This window comes from Esox lucius, chromosome 6, assembly GCF_011004845.1.
Source record: "Esox lucius isolate fEsoLuc1 chromosome 6, fEsoLuc1.pri, whole genome shotgun sequence".
NCBI lineage: Eukaryota > Metazoa > Chordata > Actinopteri > Esociformes > Esocidae > Esox > Esox lucius.
The window spans coordinates 11,492,420-11,517,431 of NC_047574.1; the positions used below are offsets into that span (position 1 = coordinate 11,492,420).

At 44.5% G+C, this 25,012-nt stretch overlaps 1 protein-coding gene across 1 annotated transcript; it reads right to left on the reverse strand.

The window, feature by feature from the left end:
- Window positions 1-550: 550 nt before the first annotated feature.
- Window positions 551-24,534, reverse strand: stox1 (storkhead box 1). The gene is made up of 5 exons (XM_034292824.1): window positions 23,987-24,534; window positions 5,844-5,996; window positions 4,649-5,487; window positions 2,460-4,534; window positions 551-1,229 (listed from the first exon to the last, which is right to left on the reverse strand). The coding sequence occupies exons 1-5, from the start codon at window positions 24,318-24,320 to the stop codon at window positions 1,076-1,078; spliced, it is 3,555 nt and encodes a 1,184-aa protein (XP_034148715.1). The 5' UTR covers window positions 24,321-24,534; the 3' UTR covers window positions 551-1,075.
- Between the last annotated feature and the right edge of the window lie 478 nt (window positions 24,535-25,012).

A 25,012-nucleotide genomic window follows, 5' to 3' on the forward strand; every position in this document is an offset into this window, starting at 1 on the left:
TGAGATGCCCTCAAAATATAATGGGGGGTGACACTGATTTGTTTTCACTGATTTTTTTACACTGATTTGTTTTCAAACCTAATTTGAAAACAAGGTACACAGACAATTTACTTGTAAAGGGAACTTCTCCCATATGGTCTGTGTGCCTACACTTGGTTGAGTCCACTTGGGGGCAGCCTTGGCCCTTGGTTGCTATGAAGGAAGTGAGTGGCGTGATCACGCCATTTGGCCAAGCTCCTGAAAACCTCTTTCTATTAAGTGACCTCACCCTGTCTTTGAAATATCACCACCAAACCCAGTGTTGAAGGTTCCGGGGTACAGCGGGTTGTTTCTGGGAGGGAGACGTTTCAATGGCCTCTGATCGGTTTTCACTCGTTTTGTCTTGTAAATCATTGATTTGTTTGCAGTCGAGGTGTTAAAAGACAGAAGATTTCAGATGGATGATTGTGTGATGTTTCCCTTGAGAACAACACCAGTCAGTAGCTCCTGGTTGTGGCAAAGACCAGTAGCCCAGGTGTCTTGAAATAAGGTAAGACCGACCCAGCCTGTATGTACTGTCTTGTTTCAGAAACATTTCTTTAATAAAAAAAACATTTTAGCTGGTTTGCAGTACATAAAGATTTGTCACACGTGGCTACAAGGAAAGATAAAGATGTTTTGTCACTTTGGAAGTGGAGTGTATTGAGAAGAAAGGTCAGAGTACCTCTTCAACACCTAACCCAGCAAATTCACCATGTGTTAGCCAAACAGATATATACCTGTTCATAAAAGCTATGTACAGAAATGGGAAAATAAAATATACATTTGCACAAGGACCTCTGCTGGTATTTGAAGTTGAGCAGCCATGGCTTGTAACTACACTCATCCTGAAGAATTGGATAGATAACTAGGCTATACAATGAGGAAAGCCTAGGGCTTTGTGGTTTTTAACAGCAGTGGAATACGAAGTCCAGGAAGACTGGCAAACCCCATGTCTGAGAGTACACCGCACCAGGAAAGGCATGTGCCCACATACAAAGCAGAATCAGAGAGCTCATGGTCCCTCCCACACCGCTGCGTTAGGGAACCTATGGTCTCATACGTTTATAACTGGTGTGAGCTGTAGTAGAGAGCTCTGTGGTCTCATGGCAGAGCTCTTAGAGTGCAGTTTCTCCAGGTTCTGTAGGAAGCCTCTGCTCTTTAGACCCTCCCGGATCACTGTGTTGTTGGCTGCCAGACTCATATGGGTCCTGTAGAGAGGCAGAAGAACACAATTTAAAAGGCACAGTCGCAGTGGTCATGAACATCAAGGTTGGAAGTGTTAAATGATGTGAACCATATTGTGTTGAGGGAACCACACAAAGTATAGACCTATTCAAGCCCAAAAGTGGCACTATTTACCATTCCACATCATAACCACGGGCCTGTCTTACGCTCGACAACTCCTAAACAGATTGTGAAAGTGACATTTAGCTGACATGTTGCAGTCCCCCTGTAGTAACTGGTTAAAGAGCTGTTTTCATTTCAAGAGCCATGGGAGCATAGAATGAATTATAAAACTGCGCTCTTTACGGCATACAGGGAAATAGCCAAGTGGTTATAAAGTTCATGGCAAAATGTCCCACTCCCCGTGTTTTAAATGTGTGGGTGTACCCATTCTTAAGTAATTAAAATGAATCGCTATACGTAATTATTCCCCTGTCTAAATACTGGGGGTTGTAATTGGCTACGGGGTGTTTGTTCAGCTTTATCTCATTTTACATGGAGGAGAGAGAAGGCACATCACCGACCAGGGCCATAGGTCATTTAACTACCCCCAGCCTCAGCTTATTTTCTCTGAAGCTCAACATTCCTCTACCCTCTTTGGCCTGCGCTATAATCTCTGTAGCCCCTACCTCAGCCACAGAGAGAAGCTGGGGTAACAGCTGGTGATAGGGGTCGAGGCCGCAAGAGAAAAGAAAAATAAACAGGCGATTTAAAGGCCAAGTGCCTCTATGATTCTGGCTGCCTGGGACCTCACACAGGAGAGGGTGTATAGTACTGCCTGGAAGAGTTCAATTAAGATAACATTACTGATGAAGCTCATTCCTGGGACCTATTTAGTAAGGATGGAGAGAAAATATAACAGTGCTTTGACTTCTGCAAAGTCAACTAATGCTGAAGATCATGGTCAGTTAATAATGCCTAGGGCCCCCTAACTCAACTCTGGTCCTCCAGACCAGTTCCACTCCAATCCTCTAATCAAAGACTGACTTAGACCGGAGACCAGGTGTGTGACATTAATGATGAGGTAGAACAGAAAACCAGCAGCACCTGGACCTTGTATGGTAAGAGTTGAACACCGCTGGCCTACTCGGTTCCAAATGGTCAGAATATCTCCACATAATTTAATGGGACCTTTTGAGACTTAGTGAAAACTGGCACACATAACTGCAGTCCACTCGTTTCCAATGACCACCCACATTTCAACAGAAACTCACCGTGGCGAGTCGATTCCGCTGTCTCCTGTGTTGCTCTGACTCTCACCCATCTCCCTCATTATCTTCACCCCTCCGGTTCCAGTGGGCACACCCAGACTGGCGCCTGAGCTCTGAGGGCCTCCTCTCCCCACCAGGGTCTCGAAGCCCCCCTCCTCCTCCTCCTCCTCCTCCTCCTCCTCCTCCTCCACTCTGCACTCCCAGTGAGACGAACCACCTTCGCCCTCGTCTGCGGACTTATGGAGGGTCTCAGCGTCCGACTCCACCTCGCTGGTCTGGCAGTAGTCAAAGATGCTGCTGTCTGCCGTCTCGGGAGCATCCAGAACCTCCAGGGCTTCAAGGGAGAGGCTGGCATCCTGCTGTTGCTCACCCAGGACCGGTGCTCCTCGCCTAGGGCAGAGATTACCTTGGATCCCTGGGGATGGGTGGCTACGGTGGTTTAGGGTAGAGGTGTTCACTCTGACCCACCTCTCCTCTTGTCTGTGGGGGGACAGAGGGGGGTGCTGGTGGTTGGGGGCAGAGTGATCCTCCGGGTAAGCACTATCCCAGTCTCCTTTGTGGGAATGGGGATCGGGGCTGTTGGGTCGGGGCTCGTGGTAAGGGGAGTGATGCTGGACGTGGTGGTTGGCAGGGTTACGTTGGTGGTCAAAGTGAGTGTCTTGGTACGTGGTCTTGGGGTCGTGGTGGAGCGACCGAGAGGCGTGATAGTGGGACAGGCGTGTTTGATAGGCCTCTCTGTTGTCAGACGCTCCATCGTCACTCAGGTACAGAGAACTGCAGGCGTCCTCGTCCTCGTCCTCTGCTCCCTGGTAAAGTCTGTGATCGTCTTCTGTGAACTCATCGCTCTCCGTCGCCAAGCCGTTACTCTCCACCATCAGTCCATCGCTGTCCCCCTGACCCGGGCTCCTGGGCTCCCTACTGCAGCCCAGCTGCTTGGAGGCGTCACCGCAGGCCTGCTGGTGTGAGGAGAGCAGGTCAGGCCGCTGGGTCAGGTCCCCCGGTGTGTCTGTGTGTTTGAAGGAGTGCCGGCGAAGCACAGCCGTCTTTGGCCAGGGCCCTGCCGGGTTGTACGGGTGGCCAGGGACTGGGTCATGGAGGTTGGTATTCGAACCCAGTGTTTGGTTTAGAACTGCTGAGGCCCTTCGGTCCGTTGGACTGCCACACTCTAATTGCTGGGTGCTTCTATGCTTCCCCTCTCTCTCCTTCCCTCCCTCCAACCGCTCCCTACCTCTGTTCTGTCCCTCCCTGTGATTTCTAACCTTGTCGTCTATCCTGAGGGTACTGGTCTGTGGGTAGGACGGGCTGTAGTCCAGGGCTAATTCTCTGGGGGATTTGGGGTCAGATGGGGGCAGGGGGCCCCTGTCGGTGGTGAATTCCCTCTCGTCGAGACGGTCACAAGACCTGTCTTCTGCTGTGAGAGATTTCCCAGCATGCTCCGTGTCAGCAGCTACCTTTCTGGCTTTGTGCGGGTCCCAGGACTTTGAGCGGTGTCCCACACCTTCTCGCCTCCCTCCCCCCAAAGTCTTCCCCTCTCTCCCCCCTTTCGCTTCCTTCCCCTCTCTCCTTCGGTGCTCTTTGTGGGTCATGGTAGGGGCCAGAGACTGGGTTGTGGCTGCATCTTTCCCTGGTGGTAGTCCTTCAAAGGGGTTGTCGATGCGTTTCTTATAGAGGGTTTTCCCCTCCACGCCTCCTGGCTCCTCTCTGTGGTCCGGTTCATCCACAGAAAACTCTGGTCTGAGGCGAGAGGGCACCAGGTCGTCCCTGTTAGGCTCCACATCCACACACATTGGGGCTTTAGTCTTCAGCCGGTCTCTCATTTTCTCCCTGGAGGAATGGGTCCTTCTCTTGCTGCGAGAAGCCTTGGAGGTAGATTTCCTGCCCCCAGCCCCAAGGCCGGACCGGGACGAGTGGTTTTGTTTGGGCTTGGAGCTTTTTAGGATCTCCGTGGATATGCCCTTGTCCACACCTTTGTCCCCTCTGTCTAACTTGTCCCCCTTATCAAAACCTCTCTCCCTTTCCATCCCTCTCTCCCCTCTTCTTTCTGTTTCCATCCCTCTCTCCCCTCTTCTTTCTGTTTCCATCCCTCTCTCCCCTCTTCTTTCTGTTTCCATCCCTCTCTCCCCTCTTCTTTCTGTTTCCATCCCTCTCTCCCCTCTTCTTTCTGTTTCCATCCCTCTCTCCCCTCTTCTTTCTGTTTCCATCCCTCTCTCCCCTCTTCTTTCTGTTTCCATCCCTCTCTCCCCACCTCTCTGCTCCAGTTTCTTCATCAGTACAGTGTGGCGTGTCAGGTTGTCCACAGTCAGCTCAGGGTTGATCCGTCGGATGATGGCGTGCTCCAGGTCCCTGGGAAGATTGTTCAGATCCTCCTCGTCCCTCACCGGCCACTCCTCCGGGGGGAACTGACCAGAGAACCGGGCATACTCTTTCTTCACCTTGTCTTTCTTTCCCCCGTTCCTCCTGAAGAGGCTGAGGCCAAACCTCCTGGCCGGTCTCTCTTTGCCGTCTTTGTCCTTGCGGTTGGTGGTGGCGCTGGCAGCCGTGGTGGCCTTACTGACCTCACTGGCCTGGCAGTCTGCCACCGTGGAGGTGGACTGGTGCTGGACGTGAGGTTTGTGGTCCCGAGGCCATTTCAGACTCTTGCCGGTGCACTCGCTAATCGACACGGAGACAGAGTGCTGGTCCGGGACGGACAGGGGAACCACGGCGGCCACACTGGCTGTAGGAGCAGCGCCGGCCACAGCCTGGGCAGGGGCAAAGCAGCTGCAGGACTTGCAATGGGCCACCAGGGGGGGCTGCGGGTGGCTCTCCAGGGTGTCGTTGCTCAGCAGGTAGGTGATGGGGGGAGGTGTGGGCAGCTCGTTGTCTCCAGACCCCGAGGTCCACCAGCTTTTCTCTCTCACCAGGCTGTTGGTGATGAAGTACGTCTGTGGGGTCACAATGAAGTAGCCCTCCCCTGTGTGGTAGATCTTCCTCTCTTTGATCAGCGAGCCCAGGGCATTATATAGGATGTCCTGAGTGGGGATGGTCATGCCTTGCAGGGAGAGACAGAGGACGAGAGAGAGGTTCAGCAGTTCATCAGGTAATACAGTTTAATCTTGTAAATGTCCCAGGTAACTATGAGCAGACCACAACCATCATTGATGGACTCTGGTCCCTGTGGGCTGAAGGCCCTTCATGTTTTTGAACTGGTCATTTATCTCAGTTTCTCAGGTGTGTTGTCTGGTTGGAATCACATCCTGCAGTAAAACAGGGTTGCCTCTCTCTGCAATAGATATACTGGAATTCTCCCCTTTTGCCAGTGTTTCTCCTTTATTCATTAACATAAAAATAGTTGTAGACAAATCCCCCACACCCTGAAGCTCTGGCCATATATCTACTATTTGTCACCTGGATGAGCCTTGGTCATGTGACTGATGAGGGCTTCTTGGTTGACAGTGATGTTGGACGAGTTCATGTCAGAGATGACAGAGCAGAGGACCTCGGCTAGTGGGATGAACTGAGACTGAGGCACTGGAGACATCTGCACTGGAGACAGGTCACCTGGAACATACACACACACAACTAATCAGACTGGTTTAATACACACACCTGGTTAGACTGGTGTAATACACACCTGGTTAGGCTAGTGTAATAGACACACACCTTGTTTCTACACACATTGGTGGGTTTGTAGGAATGTTTTAACTGTTGGTTTTCAACAAGTCTGTTTTTGCTAGTGAAAATAAGTTCCATCTGTCATTTTCACAAGTTTTGCGTTGCGGTCTAGATCCGTTGCGAGTTAATATAATCCTGTCACGCCCAAGATAATGTAGTTGAATCTGGGTGGTCTAGTAGTTAATGTAGACCAGGCCTGACTTCCATTGGAATTTCATTAATACAGGGATGGACCACAGTATTCCATATATACTGGGAGTGACCACAGAATGTCATTACTCACACAAGTTCTGCCTCCAAGACTATCACATATCCCTTCCACCAGAATGACTCTTCAGCTGCTATAACTTGGACACACACTTTTGGAAAGAAAAAGGACTAAACAAAATATATGTTAAATAGAGAGAGAACAAAAGATTTAGAGATTTAGTGAGTGAGAGACCAGAGAGACAGAGAGAGAGAGAGACAGAGAGGGAGAGAGAGAGAGAGAGTGTGTGTGTGTGTGAGTAAATTAATGTGTGTGAGAGAGAGAGCGCAGTACAAAGTTCAGGCTGTACTGTACATCATTGGTTCCCAAACGTTTTCACTCTGGGCCGCCCTTTCATCTAAAGTTAATTCCTGCAATTCTACAAATGTTACCATGTGGTGAAGATTTTTTTGGGGGGTAATTTTAGAGCTAATTTTCCGCAATTCTAAACATTTTGCAACGTCTTTTGTGTGTTGATGTGATACAACCGGAGTGACTAAAAAATTACAACTAAATCAATGGGATAAGAAAAACAACCTAAAAACATTGTCTGCCTTGGGCTAGGTAGTTGATTTTGACATTTTAAAAGTGATAAATGCCTCAATCTCTATGGTCTACAATAACTGACAGGAAAACTGCTGATGAATTACCCAATTTCCATTCTACTATAAGCCTGACTGAGTTTCTTACAAAAAAGAAGTATCCTATTTCTAGAACAAAACAAATGCACATGTGGACCATGTTTCTCTCCCTACACACACACACACACACACACACACACACACACACACACACACACACACACACACACACACACACACACACACACACACACACACACACACACACACACACACACACACACACACAGACACACAGACACACAGTGTTCTAAAGTCTGGAAGCCACCTCAGAGGAAAAACCACACGCCTTTGAAAGCATAAAACAAACTCATTTCAAAAACACAGCAACCATTTTAAGACTGTTTTATTTCAGGCCCAAAGACAAGAAATTGTAGTGGAGTTCCTCACGAAAGATCAGTCGGTTACCCGCCACCATGCGAGAGAAGACTGTTAACCAACAACGCCGAGGATACACAGAGGGAAGTAGCAGAGAGAAAGGCGGTAGAGGGAAAGAATGGTGACAGGGCAAAGGGAGAGTGAGAGGGAAATAATACACACATTTTAAAAGAGTTTAAGTTAGACCTTGATTCAAGTTTAAAAGTGTTAGGTAAACTGCCTGGGGGCTGCTACCATATTTCTGAATATTTAACTAGGTGATATTATAATGAGTTAGTAGCTCACGATAAGGTATGTCACTTTCACATCCTGAGCTGTTAAAGATAAGCCTAGCAACAAGCTTCAGTTGGAAAGATAATACACTGTCCTACTTAGGAAGTTCAACTGGAAACACAGACACAACTGTAGCCATAAATACAACCCCGCCGACAGACAAAAACCTAGACACAACACAGACACAACCCCAGCCACAGACGCAGACACAACCCCAACCACATACACAACCATTTACACAAAACAGCAACCCTAGACACAACCCCAACCACAGACACAAACCTAGACACAACAGACATAACCCCAGCCACAGACACAACCCCAACCACATACACAACCATTTACACAAAACAGCAACCCTAGACACAACACAGAAACATCCCCAGCTATGGACACAATCCCAGCTACAGACACACCCCTCTTGACACAGACCTAATGGCACGTTCCATTTGTACTCGGAGGTCGGAATTTCAATGTTTCAGAACAACCTCACTAGCCTCGAGTTCGTAATCCAAGATGGCAGCACCATGTATCATCAGTAAAACAGACATTACACATATGCCATTTAGCAGACTAGTATTATAAATTATATAGGAAAATTTAATTTATAGTTAACGTAAAAATTTTGTGAAGAGCACTCGCCCGTCCAGGTTAGGCAACCAGTTACGATTAAAAAGCATTCATAACAATTTTCCTACACAACGAAAAACATTGTATATATTGCGAAAAGGGCAAGTCCAACAAAGGCTTTAATGGGGCGTCCATCTTGTTTTCCAACTTTGGACACTGGAACACGATCAACTTGGGTTAACTCGGGTGTGATGTCATTCCCCGTTCCGAGTTCCAACTTCCGAGGTAAATGGAACGCACCATAAGTGAAAACAGGGCAATCGTGTTCTTTTTGTATTCACCCACAACACAAGCTGTGGGTACCCATTCTTGAGGGATACTAGTAGGTCACACGTTTTCATGTCAGATGTAAGAGACATCCACGCTCTCAAAGTGTTGAACCCTGTAGTGTGGGCACGACTCTTCCACTGCCTTTTAGGCCCATCCCAGCAGAGTAAACATTCACTTCTCTCACACACTTAAACCACTTGTGGCAGGAAAAATAAACCACTAATCTGATTGCTGGCAGGGTAGGGTTGGACGGCTCAAGCCACATCCACATAAAGATGCTTGAGTCATTGCCACCATTTGGCTTTATTTCACAAGAGGATAATCTATTTGTCAACTAATTCCCCCCTTTTTACTTTTAAAATGGAAACTGACAATCCAAAAAGTCAGCTAATCTTTCTCCTTATGTAGGTCATCGGAGATAAAATATCCCCAGGGAAGTGATGGGCTACTAAATCAACCTTTTGAGTATGCTGGTCAGCATATGGTTCTGTTGAACTCATTTCCAGTCGCAATCGACCTGTTGGCAACCCCTGTTTCAGCTGTAACTGTACTTGACAACTGTTGTATTGCTAAATGGGACGATTTCAACTATCTGTTTTACTCAATGGATAATCAGTTTGAATCAAGTTCCCAAGATGAAAATCAGCAGAAGAATGATAAGAGGAGAAGGAGAAAGACAGCAAGCCCGGTGGCTAGCTAAACCAAATGGTCGCTAGTTCTTCTGAAGGCGACATAGCAGCTGTCTTGACTGCACTGAACCATTGAACCCACTTCACATACATTAAATACATTAAAAAACACTGTCTGCGGGCCACCGCTGAATTTCAAAATCCGGTTCTGGCCCTTCAACCGAAAAGTTTCGCTAAACCTGGGTTTGCCAGATATGTCTTAATAATTGCCACACGGACCCCTTACTTCAGCCATTTTTCCAATCCAAAAATCTCTAGCTAAACCGACTGCTGGGACATAGAGTGGGATTCCAAGGGAACTTGGGGTCAATTTTGGCAATTGTTTACATGTTGTGCATCACGTCAGGAGTTGGACAATACGCACCATAAATACAAGAGAGCAATATACCGACCAGCGCCCCCAAAAGTCCTGTAACTACTACTTTACTGTAGACATTTAAATACCAAACAGGATGGAAAACTGTACCCTCATAATACCAGGTAAGTTGACTAAGAACACATGCATTTAAAGCAATGACCTTGGAAGCATTTTCAGCTATTGCCTTGCCCTGGGACAGAGCAACAGATGTTTTCAACGTGTCAGCTGGTAGATTTGATCTAGCAGCCTTTCGGTAAGTAAGTAACCGCTAGGCTACCCACCTGCATTTTTATCTTGGTTTGGGAGCAGATTATCCATTGAGTAAAACAGGTAAAGTTAAAATAGACCCATTTAGGAATGTAAAAGCTGTCAATTCAGTCAATATTTGTTGGACAAAAATAGAAAAAAATATATATAGTAGATAATGGTTAGATTTCTCATATTTTGAGTGTAATTTCTAGCTGGCCTTATAATAGTATTATTTCTAATCTTTACCAATGGTGCTAATAAATATGGAAGGCACTGTAACTACTGAGATGTCCAGGAGATTGAACGAGGCCACCATCGTGTACATCATATACAGAATACATACATTGCAAGACCAAGGACAGGTATGGACAGGGTGGTAGTGGCTGAATGACCTCTGCCCTTTAAACACCCATTGCACAAGTCTGGCAAAATATTATCTTAACTGGTATTTACATTGAAATGTCTTAATAAGCTTTGTTAAAATGCACAGGCCCTACTTTTGCTGAGCTTTCATTCCCAACAAGACCTCAGTCAGAAAAGCAATCTTTAAGTAGAGGAAATAAGCTGACAACAACCAGGCCGTTAATTAGTTCAGTCATTAGTCCCTCTCATCCATGGCTCACAGACTGTGATTATAGTTAACCTGACCATGAGACATGGGGAGGGGATATAACCCCTAATCCCCGTCGCTGACAATAGCCTGCCGAAGCTAAATCTAATCCCCAGGGTTGATGTCTTGCTGAGAGTTCCTGCCCTCTGGTCGGTTCACATCCTAGATCTCAGGCGGCCAGGCTAGTTGCACGGCAACGCTAATGGCTGGGGCTAACACCATCCTGTAGGGGCAGTTGCAGGACACATTGATGATTGGGAAGGAAAACCTTTAGCAAGGAAATACCTTCCTTTTTTTGTTTGCAAACTGCGGCCAATCGCGAGCAAGGCTTGGAACCAGCAGCCGGTGAACAGGGAGAGTGCACTACCCTCCAGGTCAACAAGGTCCAGACATATTGGCAGACATTCCAGTGTAGCCTGAAAGGGACATTTCCTTAGCCTCAGTGTCCCTGAAAAGGGAGGATGTCCTGTCCCGGACATCTCATTGTTGTCTTTTAATTTTTTTTATTATTCCACTGCGGATAATAGAGGAGAAAAGGAAGGATGGCCATGTGCAGAAATCAGGTCCCTGAGCAACACAATCTTTCACCCTGACTTTACATTAGAGGTTGAGAAAAGAAAAGGGAGAGAGGTAAGGAGAGAGAGAATAAAAGAGAGGTAAGGAGAGAGAGAATAAAGGAGAGGTAAGGAGAGAGAATAAAGGAGAGAGGTAAGGAGAGAGAGAAGAATGATAAGAGGGAGAGACAGAAATGAGTAAAAGAGTTTTAGGCAGAGGAGACAATAGTTGAATAGTTGAATAGATCTCCTGTGAGTCCTTGTGCTCCGGGATATCATCATCCTTCCCCTTCAGTTTTTTTCCTTCAGAGGCCTATAAACACACAGGCCTAAAAGGTCACACCTTGCTAACTACCTGTGTTTCCCTCTGTAACAGCGTGTTACAGAGGGGAAAGGTCAACAGTGGGGAAAGTTCAGGACCCCTATAGTCCAGTAGCAGGCTGGGCGCCTAGCTTGCTCCGTTCTCTATCTGGCTTGGCCCTCTCCACAAAGCATTTCTGTAAGTGTTTTCTGCTTGGAAAACACCATGCAGAATGTACAGTCCGGTAGCAGGCTGGATCAGACTAGGGTGGATTCAGTGCTGTTCAGTCTAACATTAGGGTTTGACCACCCCTCAGCGCTGTAGCTCTCTTCTCTCCCGAGGAATGGACTCTATGTTCCTGTAACGTTACACCAGGACAAGGACATTAAACCCTTTGTCAAACGCCACATCAATGCCCCTCTGGGTACTATGGTAACGCCCCCCCCCCCCCCCCCCCCACCAAGAGGGGAGAAGGCATTACAGTGGATAGAACAGGGGACAGAAACCAAATTAGCATTCTATTGAAACGCTCTTTGGTTTCAAATATTTTACCATATCATATATTTGCCAGCAAGGAGTCATCCAATTTCAAACATCTAATCTCACACGAAAAACTAGTTTGTTGTAAACATACTCTTGTGATTTTAAAACGCCCCTGTCCTGCCCATCATCAAATAAAATGTCATTCTTTGTTTACAACTGGCGTTGACTAAGTGCAAAGCAAATTGTAAGTAAATAAGAGCCAGAGATAAGAGAAATGCCACATGCATTAACAGGGCTGTAGCCCAGCTCCCACACAGATTGCACACAGTGCACTGATTCACCATCTAGCAGTATGCCATGTCTTTTTGCTTGTTGGAGACCCTTTTCCCACAATACAACTGATACCATGATTCTGATAAGGCTTATTTTTTTTGCGTTGCTTACTGTTACTTAGTTGATAATTTAATCAATTGTCAGACCAACCCCCTCCACATCAAAGCCAGACAGGGATCTCAACAGTTGCCCCCACCCGTTATGTTCTACTTCCTGCCTGCTACTGCCCAGTGCCAGTGTGGCAAGGCTGATATATGTGGGGGGGGCTCAATTACATATACAGCTGCTGGTTGCTGATGCAAAAGTTGATTATTCAATCAGAACCTTCATCCAAAAATACTTCCATGGAGGCTATACTGCCAGATGAGCATTCCACTCCCACAACATCGTCTCCTGCCCCTGTGACCCCACTGCCCGAGTCGCATGACTCCCATTAGATTGGACACGACTACATTACAGCCTGGCCCCTTTCGACAGCGCTGATACGGCTATACTACAACATCCCGGCGGAATTTCCACAGGCTTAGAGGCAGTTTTAGAGGCAGGCTGGAGTCAGCTCCGTTGCCTGTGTGGGCTTCATACTCAAACCACTGGAGCTATTAACTTACATGTGTGCTCTACTGATTTCACTTTCACACAGTCTACACATTAACAGGCACATGCATACTCATGCGGGTGGGGGCACGCCCACGCACAAACACACACCAAGTTTTCTGCATTCCACCTCATGTCCATTGGTCCATACACAGACTTACATTACGACACGTCTCACCAACCACTGATGAAGAAGACCAGAGACTGCTGCTGACACCTGCCTCCCTAGTTCGACACGGACGCTCCTAGGCTCAGATAAAGATTTATTCCTATAGCGCTCTACTGCTAAACCCATAGACACACAGACCCAGAATACACTGGTTTTCGCCATCTAGAATTTCTTCACATTTGTTTTTACAAAGGGGGATCGAGATTGTGATCGAATATCTAAAAAATATTATGAAAGCGATAAGAAAATTATATACATGTTAAGAAATGTATTTAAAATAAAAGATCCTTAAAACATAGGCTATTGGTGTTCATAGGTATTCATGCTTAGTCAAGACTAAATTAGTCCAGTAGTAACAAATAACACAATCAATTACATGGTTTTTATTTGTCTGAAATAATGGGAGTTGACCTTCCTCCATCTGCCATCCAAACAACATCTTTACAAGATCCCTCAGTCAAGTATTACATTTCAGAAACAGAAGTAACTTTAAGACCAGGCACGCCTCAGAAAGAAGGGCAGTGATGTGTAGACTGGTTGCCAGAGTAAATCAGACATCGAATATCTCTGTAGGCATTGTCAAGTTAATAATTGCACAGCTGATCATGTTTTAAACCAAGCAGACACAAAAAGACAGTCGCCCTTCTAAACTGCAGAACAGGAAAGAAACTTCTCAGGGACTTTTCACCATGCGCCATTTGTGATTTTGCTGTGATTGCTGCAATGGGAGAACATTTAAAATGGATCAACAGGATTGTAGTAATTAGCTAAAGGACGCAGCGTAAAGAAATACTACAATAAAACATTCTAAATAATGCATCCTCTCTGGTATGCAGTACAGTCTAATACAGAAAAAATACATGGCAAAGGAACACTTTTCTGATGAAAACTACAATACTTCACTAATCTGCATACCATCACATCCTAGATCTGATGGAAACAACTATACTTCACTTCCCCTCCTAATCTGCATACCATCACATCCTAGATCTGATGGAAACAACTATACTTCACTCTGTGGAATGCATAAACACAGAAAACACAGACATATCAACCAGCAATGTCTGTAAGTGAACTCTTCATCTTGTCTCTAATCTTAGTTCAAATAAGCAAACAGGCTAATCTGGACACTCGCTTAGGACATATAGCTTTTCATACAGCATATACAGTAGAGCACTACTTTTAACCAAGAGCATTTGGAGTGCAGCTTTGGTTCTTGGCTCAAGCGGTCAGAATTAACCTGAAGATTTAGCCCGGAGAAATGTATTTATTATTCCAATTGGACTCTTAATATCTCACCCGGCACAGCCAGAAGAGGACTGGTCACCCCTCTGAGCCTGGGTCCTCTCTAGGTTTCTTCCTAAAATTCGACCTTCTTAGAGAGTTTTTCCTGGCCACTGAAATTCTACACAACTGTTGTTTGCTCCTTGGGGTTTAAGGCCGGGTGGCTCTGTAAAGCACTTTGTGACAACTGCTGTTGTAAAAAGGGCTTTATAAATACATTTGATTGATTGATTGAAGACCTATCTAACAACGAGATCTCCCTCCCTCCCACCCTCTTCTGCCATTCCTCCATTTAACCATCTGTCTGAGGCACAGCCAATCAGCAGATTGATTTGTCAGATTAATACAAATCAAAATATACAGTATGCATTTCCAATGTTTCTTAAAATGTCATCCCTTTAATTCTCTCATACACGCCCGCTTCCACACACCTGTACAACCACTGAGATAAACGGGGAAGGACGTTGGTTGTAATCTACACTGCCACACCCTCCCAGAGCCCTTCTTCTCCTTTGTGTTGATGCCAGGCCTACATGGCTTCCTGTCACATCTCCCAGCACAGAGTTGGCAAACTAATTTGGTCCGGAAATATTGAAGGTCAAACTGAAGGTCACGGTCAGTCCTGGTAATTTTGAAGGTCCGGATCACACTGAAGGTCCTGGTCACACTGAAGGTCCTGGTCTCACTGAAGGTCTATCGGCACATAACACTTATTGCCATCAAGAGATACTTAAATAGTCCTCTATCCTATGTTTTGGAATTGCTGATGCCCACCAAATATTTATTTAGGTAAATATTAACCAGATGTACACTGAAAATAACCTGACACCATATGATTTGATTTGCTTTCAGTATATTGATTTGACACCACAACACTGTGCGTGTGTGTGCGCGTGTACAAGCGTTTGTTCTAGTTGTTCTATACTATATTTGGCAGAGGGTTTAAATTAAGGGAAAGTTACAATTGGGGTTAGGGTTTTGTGTGTTTGTGTGTCTATTTATGTGTGTGTGTGTGTGTGTGTGTGTGTGTGGATGTAGTAAAGTGTCTGAAGCAGTTCTAGAAGACACAGATGTGGAGAGAGCAGTAAAAACAGACTCATAAAGAAATTGAAAGAGTCCTTCTACCCGCCCAACACACCAGTATCACCAAACTCAGTCAGTCTCTTTACAGGATCTGCCACTGGGTTCTACTTTTATCAAAGACTAGAGGGCGAAGACACTTCTCTCCTTTACTGATGTAAAACAGCCAGATAGGTGAAAGCTAAATCCCAGTAGACATCCTCCAACATATTGCATTAATGACATTTTTTCTTAAGGACTATGTTAGGAAATATACCTGGAATTTAAACTCTGATGAGCAAAAAAAGAGCTACCAAATTGAATAATTACATCCACATTACTGAGCCATAAAAGGCAATAATCAGCCCATGAGTGATGGTGACCTGAAAGCTCTATTGATTTCCGGCACTAAACTCAGCCTCCCTCCTACCTTCAACACAGGAACAGCTAATGAGAGATATTTCAGTAGACACTAAGGCCCCATTTCACAGACACTGATTAAGCCTAGCCAAGGACAAAAAAAAAAAAGCTCAGTGTAGGTTTCGGTTGAGCTTGTTTTTTTGTTGTTGTCCTAGACTAGGCTTAAGCTGTGGCTGCTAAAACCGGCCCTATATGTTAACCATCTCAGGGAAACCCTGTTTAAACGTAAAGTGGAAGGCTTAAGTGGGAGAAAAGGGAAATATCACAGCTGCTGATACAGTGATCACATCAAGGCTGTGCAGAACAAAGTGACCAAGATTTCAGAAAACAGGTCACAGGATATTTAAACGAGATTCACACTAGATCAGGAGTTGACAAGCAACCTACATCAGCCCACAAGTGATGAGATAATGGTGAGGCCTCAGTGTAATCAAATTATTCAATTATTGCTATTTTCAAATACAATGGTTTTTGGGACTGGGTTTTTGGACCACGTTGTTCGCAGATGGAACTCCACTCACTACTGCTGCTACATGACAAACAGCGCACACAGTGGTCAGATTGACCTTTACCACATGGCGGGAAAGTAAAAAGTTCAATAAAACAGGATATAGGGGCACTGTGGGAAGTGAAAAGCCACCAAGATGTAATCCTAACACGGCCCTGCTGTCATGGAGAACACCAACAGACAGACAATAGAAGTTCAGACGTAGCCTATCTGTCAACCTGACAGAGACACCCACAAACTGTGTTGGCTTTCTGAACAAATAGAGAATTGTATATAAACCAGATGAAAGCAGGCCACGTTTCTATGGACGCCCAATCTTACGCAACAGCTCTTTCTGATTTACAACATCGATGAATCAAAGGAACATTTTAACTTTTGCCCATTTTTAAAGACATAGCTGCAGTGGGAAATTCCAACAAAGACCGTGAGATGATGTGAAAAGAAACATTACCAATATCACTTCTGAATATTCCACCGCTGGCTTAATTACATCCCGGAAGGTTGTCGTTTTTCCAGAAAGCTCAGAGTCAGGACACAAGTGTGCTTTGTTAGGGGTTCAATCACCATAGAAACCCATGGAGCTCAACGCTAAAGTAAAAATGCAAAACAGGGGTTTCCTACAAGCGGTCTGCCAGATAATTCTAACATGCAATTTTCAGGTATACCGCGTCAAACTTTAATGAACAGACATAACAAGTATCAGACACTAGAAGCGCCCAGCTACTACTCTGTTGTGCGGTAGTTGTCTGTCGCTATGCGTGTCGTGGGTTTAATGATAACCGTCTTTTGTGTTGACAGAGATACTTTGAACTTCCCCCAAACCCTAGTTTATCTGCAGAGTAGGCTTACCTGGCAGATGTACTATGTAATCAGTCGGTAGATAATTTCTATGTCGTTTTTATTGAAAACTTGGCCAGGAAAGTAGAAGCAGCAATACAGAACCACCACAAGACCTGCACATTCAAAACACTGCTGTATTCCTCCTGACCCCCACCCCAGAAAAGGTCTTCTGATGTAATCCAATCACTGGCATAGACTCAGAACATCCAGTTTCATTGTTCCTCTACGAATATATTTCATTGTCTAAAAATCCTAAACCAGGAAATAAAAACAAATGTGAAAACGTAATTGTGAGAATCAATGGGTCCAGTTAGATATGAAAGAGTACATAGGAAAATAGATCAAACATTTATTGCTGGTTATAAACCTTTATCTTACGACGTATAATGGCGGAATAATAGATGGCATGGTGGAAATAAGTGATAAGAGTGCAACATTTTCTTTTTAATTTTAAGTGGCTCCCATGACAGAAACAGTCCGATATCCCTTGACTAAAGACAACATCACAGAACAAGAACATAATAAATGTTTGACACATACACTCTTATCAGTTACATCCACAACCGTTATGGATGTTACAGATATCACAAAGCTTAAAGTGTGCCGACAATGACATGTGCATCCAATGAAGGACATTGTATAACAGTGATGAGAGTTTCAAAATGATCCCATGCTGTACACATCCCCTCCCAACCCGTCTTTGCAAGATGCTGAACATGCAAACGTAACTCAAAACACTTGAATGGGTTTGTATGGCTTCCTTAACATGTCTCCTCATGACTAACACTGGGGGACAGCTGTAAATGGAGAATAATCTAGAAATATGGTTAAATTAAATGCCTTATCCTACAATGGCCAGAATACATCCAGTTTCATACATACATTATAACAATAAGAACGTTTTCATTCTCAGGCATTGAAGTAACAAACAATAAGTCCCCTTTTTAAATGTTTATATTTTTTTTACCCGATAGGTTGACTGACAACACATTCTCATTGACAATACATGAGAACAATTAGGTTTAACTGTCTCGCTTAGGGACAGAACAACTGACTTCTCACCAAACCCGTTCTGGGATTCAATCTGACAACCTTTCAGTTACTGGTCAGATGCTCTTAACAGCTAGGTTACCTCCCATCACTCTGATCCATTAACCAGGCAGGAAGGTAGCAACTAAAAGCATTTTGGCTACATGCTGCCATTCTTGAAATTTAATACTGGGTGTGTGGCTGGCGTTATGCAATATTAAAATGGGTGAAACAGGAGTTCGGACTAGTCGTTACACTGACATGTTATGGTTAGAAAGCAAGTAACCACCAAGCCCAGAGGAATGCAGGTCTTCAGTTTCACAAGCTTTCCTTGAGATGTTTAGAAGTTCCAGGTGTTTCCAACATGCTCCACCTAAGGAACTTTAAACCCCCCCGCCCCACAAGAATGAGTGATGGTTCACACACACAGGCCTACATACATTTGCACGCACACGCACACACACTTCTGCCCTTACCCCAGAGACAGAGAGGCCACGTTTATATTACTCCCACCCCATCTAATCAAGAGTGATGGTGATGGGTGGACCATTGGACCCAGATGAAACCCATTTCCTCTGCAGTTTAAGTAGTGTCTTACCCTCTGTGAGCTACAGTCGATTCCTTGGCTTGTTATTGTGTGCATGTAGCCTAGCGCCCACACCTCAGACGCTAAAACTAACTGACCTGCCACAATCAGACATCCTTGTCTTCATTCATAATTTAATAATACCAAACCATGTTTTTGTATGATCTCTAAACTGTTATCAGTGTAATACAACGCTAAAACCACATCCCCTCAGGACACCGGAGCTTCAACAAGTCCAGAAATGGGCTACTACAATATTACATTACAGAGTGACCTGTACTCTCTGAACTGTAGAGATAATAATGGTAATCTAATAGAAGTAGTCCACACACTCTCAGACTCTCTCTCTAACACACACTAATGTGGCAGAACAAACGCAGTGACACTCACACGCCGTAACACTCACTCGCCGTAACACTCACTCGCCGTAACACTCACTCGCCGTAACACTCACTCGCCGTAACACTCACTCGCAGTAACACCTCACACGCAGTAACACCTCACACGCAGTAACACCTCACACGCAGTAACACCTCACACGCAGTAACACCTCACACGCAGTAACACTCACTCGCAGTAACACTCACTCGCAGTAACACTCACTCGCAGTAACACTCACTCGCAGTAACACTCACTCGCAGTAACACTCACTCGCAGTAACACTCACTCGCAGTAACACACCCCGGCAGTGTGAAGAAGGTGAGTGGTGCCAGGTCTGTGTGTAATTGTTGGCTGTGGTCCAGTGCTGTAGGTGAACTACATACAGGTCAATAAATGAACCAGTCTAGGTCACATTTCCTGCTGAATAGGAAGAGGATGTAGCTAACAAACCATTAGGGAGAAAGACACTGAGAAAAACACACACACACACACACACACACACAGAGACACACAGACTTAGAGGACACACATCCACACAAAATGTGGTGAAGAATGGAGGGCGAGGTTGTCTTTTTCTTTCAGGGATAATAACAAGTAACTGGGGAAATAGCAATCGAGACACACACTCTCCTTCCATTCTCTTGGGTCTTCTTGACATGTACTAAAGTCAAAGAGGGAGAGAAAGCTTCATCTATTGCATAGTTGAATTTATATTAGCTGAGCAACACTCAAAAATGAACTCAGTAGCCTTTTAGCCTTTTTCTTCCTTGCAGATAGCTACTTCATTCAGTGTAGGTGTAGTTACTACTAATGTGTTGTGTGGCTATCACATGTAGCTCTCTTAAGACGAATGCACAAACTTGAAGTCACTCAAGCGTCTGCTGAATGACTAAAATGCAAAAATAGAAACAAGGCAGTCTGACACACCAACAGGAGGCTGTGGTCAGTTACTCCAGAAGGGGAGAGTGAGAGTGGCTCTCACACACAACCACACACACGCTAAACTCACACACAGCCACACACATGCAAAACTCACAACACAGCCATACACACGCAAAACTCACAACACAGCCACACACACGCAAAACTTGCAACACAGACACAAAGACAGTATTGTCATATCAGGACAAGAATGATTCACGTTACAGTATCACCAAATAATTAAACTTGAAAGAATTAAGTTGCAAGCAATTAAAGATGTAACTCGAAAAGCCAAGAAAAATTGAAATGTGAGCATTCGGTCGCAGTCTGAAGCCCTGGGCTGGCTCAGAGATTCAATCTAGCAACCTTCTGGTAACTGGGTAGATGCTCCAAGAACTATGCTGCTCCATTTGTTCTATCTATATCAATTAGAGTAATTCAATACATTTTCAACATATGGGTTTTGTACGTATCACCCAACTCAACCTAGAAGCATAGCACAAGTGAGCGAGTTGCCTTGACAACAACCCTGGTGGAGCTTGGCGACCCCAGAGGGGCTAGTTTGCTCAAAAGGCAGTGTCTAAAGTCAAAGTGACTGTAGCTGGTTGATCACAACGGTGTGGCGCGTTTAACACCACATACACACTCTTGTTCTCTTTCTCACACACGGTGGGCCATTTAACCCCAGACATTTAGGTCCCAGAGAGGGGATGTCTTAGATAATATGCTGACATCTGGGAGAGTTACAACAATTAACTAAGATGTGAGACTGCCCAAACATCCCTATGAAACCAGACTCACCATGTCTTAAAGTATATTAGCACTTTAATCCAAAAGGTCAAAGGGGAAAGATGTTCTCTGACATTGACACAAGTGGAAAGCATTTCAGAAATGACCTGGAAGAAATGCACACGTGTTGCTGTGTGTGCTGTGCTTTATATAATTCTTCATCCTCAAATCTCAAAAAGTTATAACCCAATATATCTAACATACCATTTTTCTTGATCTTTTCATATTTTATATTTTATATTATTTTTTATATTTCCAAGCTGCATAATTCAAGCTCAGCACCGCGCCACTAACAAGGACAACAACATAGTCTCTCATTGCCTATGACAGTGGAAGAAGGTTCTGTTGTTCAGGCAGACACAAGAATACCTCATTACACTTCAGGGCAACTTAACAGACATGTTTTACTCTGTGCATCCATTTGCCAGTCTACAAGCTTGTACCAGGAACTAAATCCAAAAGAACTGAACCACAATTCGGTCCTCGTGTGACAAGGCTATTGAGAGACAAGACTCTGAATAGGGTGTGACTCTCCTCACCCACTGTCTCCCTCACATCATCCCTTCACTCACAACCCTCACCACCCACTGTCTTCCTGTCCTCATCCCTTCCTCAATTCCAGTCCTCCGCAACCAGTCAACCCGTCTCCCATTCCTGTTAATCGTCCTCTTCTGTCTACTTCCTGTCTTTTCTTCCTTCATTCTATTAGTGGTGGTCCTATCAATGTCCACCAGAACTGACAATGTCACTCACTCCGCCCTTTTTGTCTCCCCCCTCCTACAGTCTCCCCTTTATCTCCCCTCTCTCTTTCTCACCTATTCCTCTCACTTCTTGGCAGAATCAGAGCTAGTTCTCCTGACACTTGAGATTTTGCACCTTCATTTCATTGACCTGGCTTTTCTTCACTGTTTAGAGGACTGCCTAAAATAAGACAATTGAATAGTTTCGTTCCCAGATAAACAAAATCCCCTACTCCATATTCTTCAGACAAAAAGAGACACCATTCAGTTTGACATATATTATTATATTCACATTATAAACAGAGTTCATTGGCTCGTTCAAAGCTCCTTTAAGCTGTAACCTGCAGAAGGTCAGAGTAGGCCTTTCCAATTATGTTGAGTTGAGTCAATGCCACTGTTACTTTCAGTCTGCCATAAAGCCATTAGACTCTGGTCACGAAATGGAAGGCCATTAATGAGGGTCTGGGGTTGTTAGGCTTAGTCTGGTTAGTAGCCAAGGAACATGCAAACCATGTTGACAACCTGGATTTCCATACAAATCGCAATGGAGTCTAAATCAATTTAATCCTAAAGGAAGAGGTGTGTTCAGACGTCTCCGTCTGTCCGTCTGTCTGTCTGTGGTCAGGTGTCTACGTTTCAGTGGGCGCCGCTCTCCCATCAATGGGCATATGGGTGTTTACCGTCAGCTGAAGCTTTTCACAGCGGGAGAACTCAGCATGTCACCCCCCCCCTCCCCCTGTGTGGTCTATTCTCCCTTCCCCTCCCCTCCCATTCACATTCCTTTACCTCTCTCCACACTGTGCACCTCAAAGCTGACACACGAATCCCGCCTAACACTCACGTTTGTTAATGTTTGATTGGTTTTCAAATTCTTCTGAGGGGTCTGCATGAGTGTTTCAAATGCACTCGTACATTTGACTGGAGGCTCCGTTTCCACCTCATTTTGTGGGCTGCGGGCATTCCCTCAACGGCAAGGCTGTGCTCCCTAAATCTGTCAATGTTTTAATTATGGATCGGTCACAGTATAGGTTTTGTGCCACTATGCAATTTATTTTATGGCAAGGTAGTATCCCAATTTTATGGTTGATTCTTTCCATTGTGTCAAACAGTTCTATTTTTGTTACAGTCTCGATTCAGTTAAATTCAACTGACATGGGAAACTTGTTTGCCAAAACAAGTATAAAAAAAAGACAAGACGCAAAAGTCACATCAACAATCTAAAATTCCAACACCTCTCTTCCTCCCATCTTCTGAACATACTACAATCAGACCACACAGGGCTGCCTTTTACAACTAATACAACCAGTCATTTCTAACATTTTACAACCCATGAGATCATATGTCGATGTGGTGTGGCCATTAATGACACCATGCACAGCCTTGCTGATAAAATTATAGCTTTCCAAAACAAATAAGTGGTGTCTGAACATTGAAAAATAATGATTAGATTAGGAAAGTAGATTTCTAACCACTGTTAACAGTAACTGTGATCCCAAACGGAGATGGCACAGAAAGAAACAGAGAGAGAGAGGAAGAGACAGAGCAAGTCACCAAATTAAAGGCAGTACAGAGGTTTGTAAACAGACTTTGATAAACATACAGAATGTCTCAACATAAAAAAAAACACACGGATTGGTCAGGAAAAAGTCTGCAGAAGACCACCAGGCAATATTTGAGCAAGCAAAAGTTTATTGGACATCATGGCTGAAGCTTTGTGACAGATTTGATAGATTGTTTATCAGGCCCTGCATCTCAATGCTTTAACTTCAACACTAATCACCACATGAATGAAACAGGCAAGGTACAGGAGGCCTAAAGGTGACTTTCCTCTAGCAAAAACAACGTTATCACAAAATGTTTGTGATACGTCTAGTCTACCTTGATAAGTTAATAAGCCTTCTGAGTAATACAACCATAAATACCATATTGTAGCGATCCTCAAAATATCATCCACATAACTCCGAAATGGGTTAATCCTATGCGTGGAAGGCGCTTGCCTTTCACGCCAGACCTGGTATTCCCTTACTGTTCGCTACAGTATTGTGGAACATCAGCCTAGTAACTTCATAGAACAGAACTTAGTCTTTCCTTGAAGGCCTATGGGTAGGGAATGCTCAATCTCTATGTTGGACTTCAAGCAGGCCTATCTGCACAACAAAACAAAAATGGAGACATGACCTGATAGCAGCTAGCTTAAATGTCATTGAAAGTGTCTCTGTCTTTCATTGACATTATTTAAAACATTTAATCTCTCTCCAGGCTGTAAGAGCTATGTAAACAAAGCATTTCCCAAATAGACCTTTGTAATTATTGTGACGCGCTCTGGTGTGAGTACTTCTTAATTGCTTAAAAATGTAATGTGTTGTGCGACAGATCGCTTTAGACAATGCCGTTTGATTGTTGCACATTCACATGCAATATTGTTGTCAGACATGTTTCAGTTTCAAGGTTTATTTGTCATACATCACCCATGTCAACTGAACACAAAATTATAAACAGTGATTTTACAATAATAACTCAGGTAGACCTACTTTACATACCTACTGCTTTGATGACAAATCCTTTGGGTGACCTTAAAGCTCTGCGCATCCACGCTTCCCTCAGCACCTCTAGGTTGTTGGCATTACCCTGGACGAACAGCACCAAATTCTCCATCCATCCTTGGAAGTAAACTTCAGCTACTGCTTTCACAAGTCTTTTATTCCAAAAACTGCGCAGATTTTGTGCTTTGAAATCCGTAAAAATGTCTTGCCCGTTCGCAGTGTTGGCGTTGTATTTCCCTCCACTGGTAGCATTTGAGCTCTCCTCGTCCCTGCCAAAAACCAGCGCGAGCGAGGCAGTCGACAGTTGGACGACCCGCTGTTGTTGTGACATTTTCGTTATTATCTCCGGTTCGCTCGATTCCAGGGGAGAACTACCATGCTACAAACACCATCACATTATAAGGCACATTTTCTCCCAACTCGTACAGAGATTATTTTACCCCAAAATTGAATTGGAACGATATTATGTGTAAAACATACCAATAGTATCTGTGTCAGTGTGAGCTGCGCTTGTGAGCGGGTTGCAGAGTGGGGTAGTTAAGTTTCTCCTGCGTCTAGGTAACCAGTGGTGACGCCGTGAGAGGAGGCGGGGGGATCGTCAGTTAGTTGTGACAGGGTCAATGAAAGCAGTCTCAGGTTGGCTCTTGAATGGCCATTCCACTAGAACCCGCTACACTTGTGGGAATCTTGACTTTAATGCTTTGCCAATAACACATAATAGTATATATTGCGTATTCTTATATGTGTACAATAGCACACCTGTAGGCCTGGTAAATACATATAAATGCATATCAATACTATTCAAAAGTTCACTGTTATGTACAAATAAAAAATTGTCTAGCCATTTCATTGTGTAGGTTCCGTAATATCATGAATGCAATACTTCATGGAATAACTTATATATACTCCATGTGCCCATGCCCTTGCACAGTCAAAATACACAACACAGATCTTGTTTGTTCAGTATACATCACATCAGTAGCAGGGTAGGGTTGGAATAAGACCAGCTCCAAGGCTTCCTTG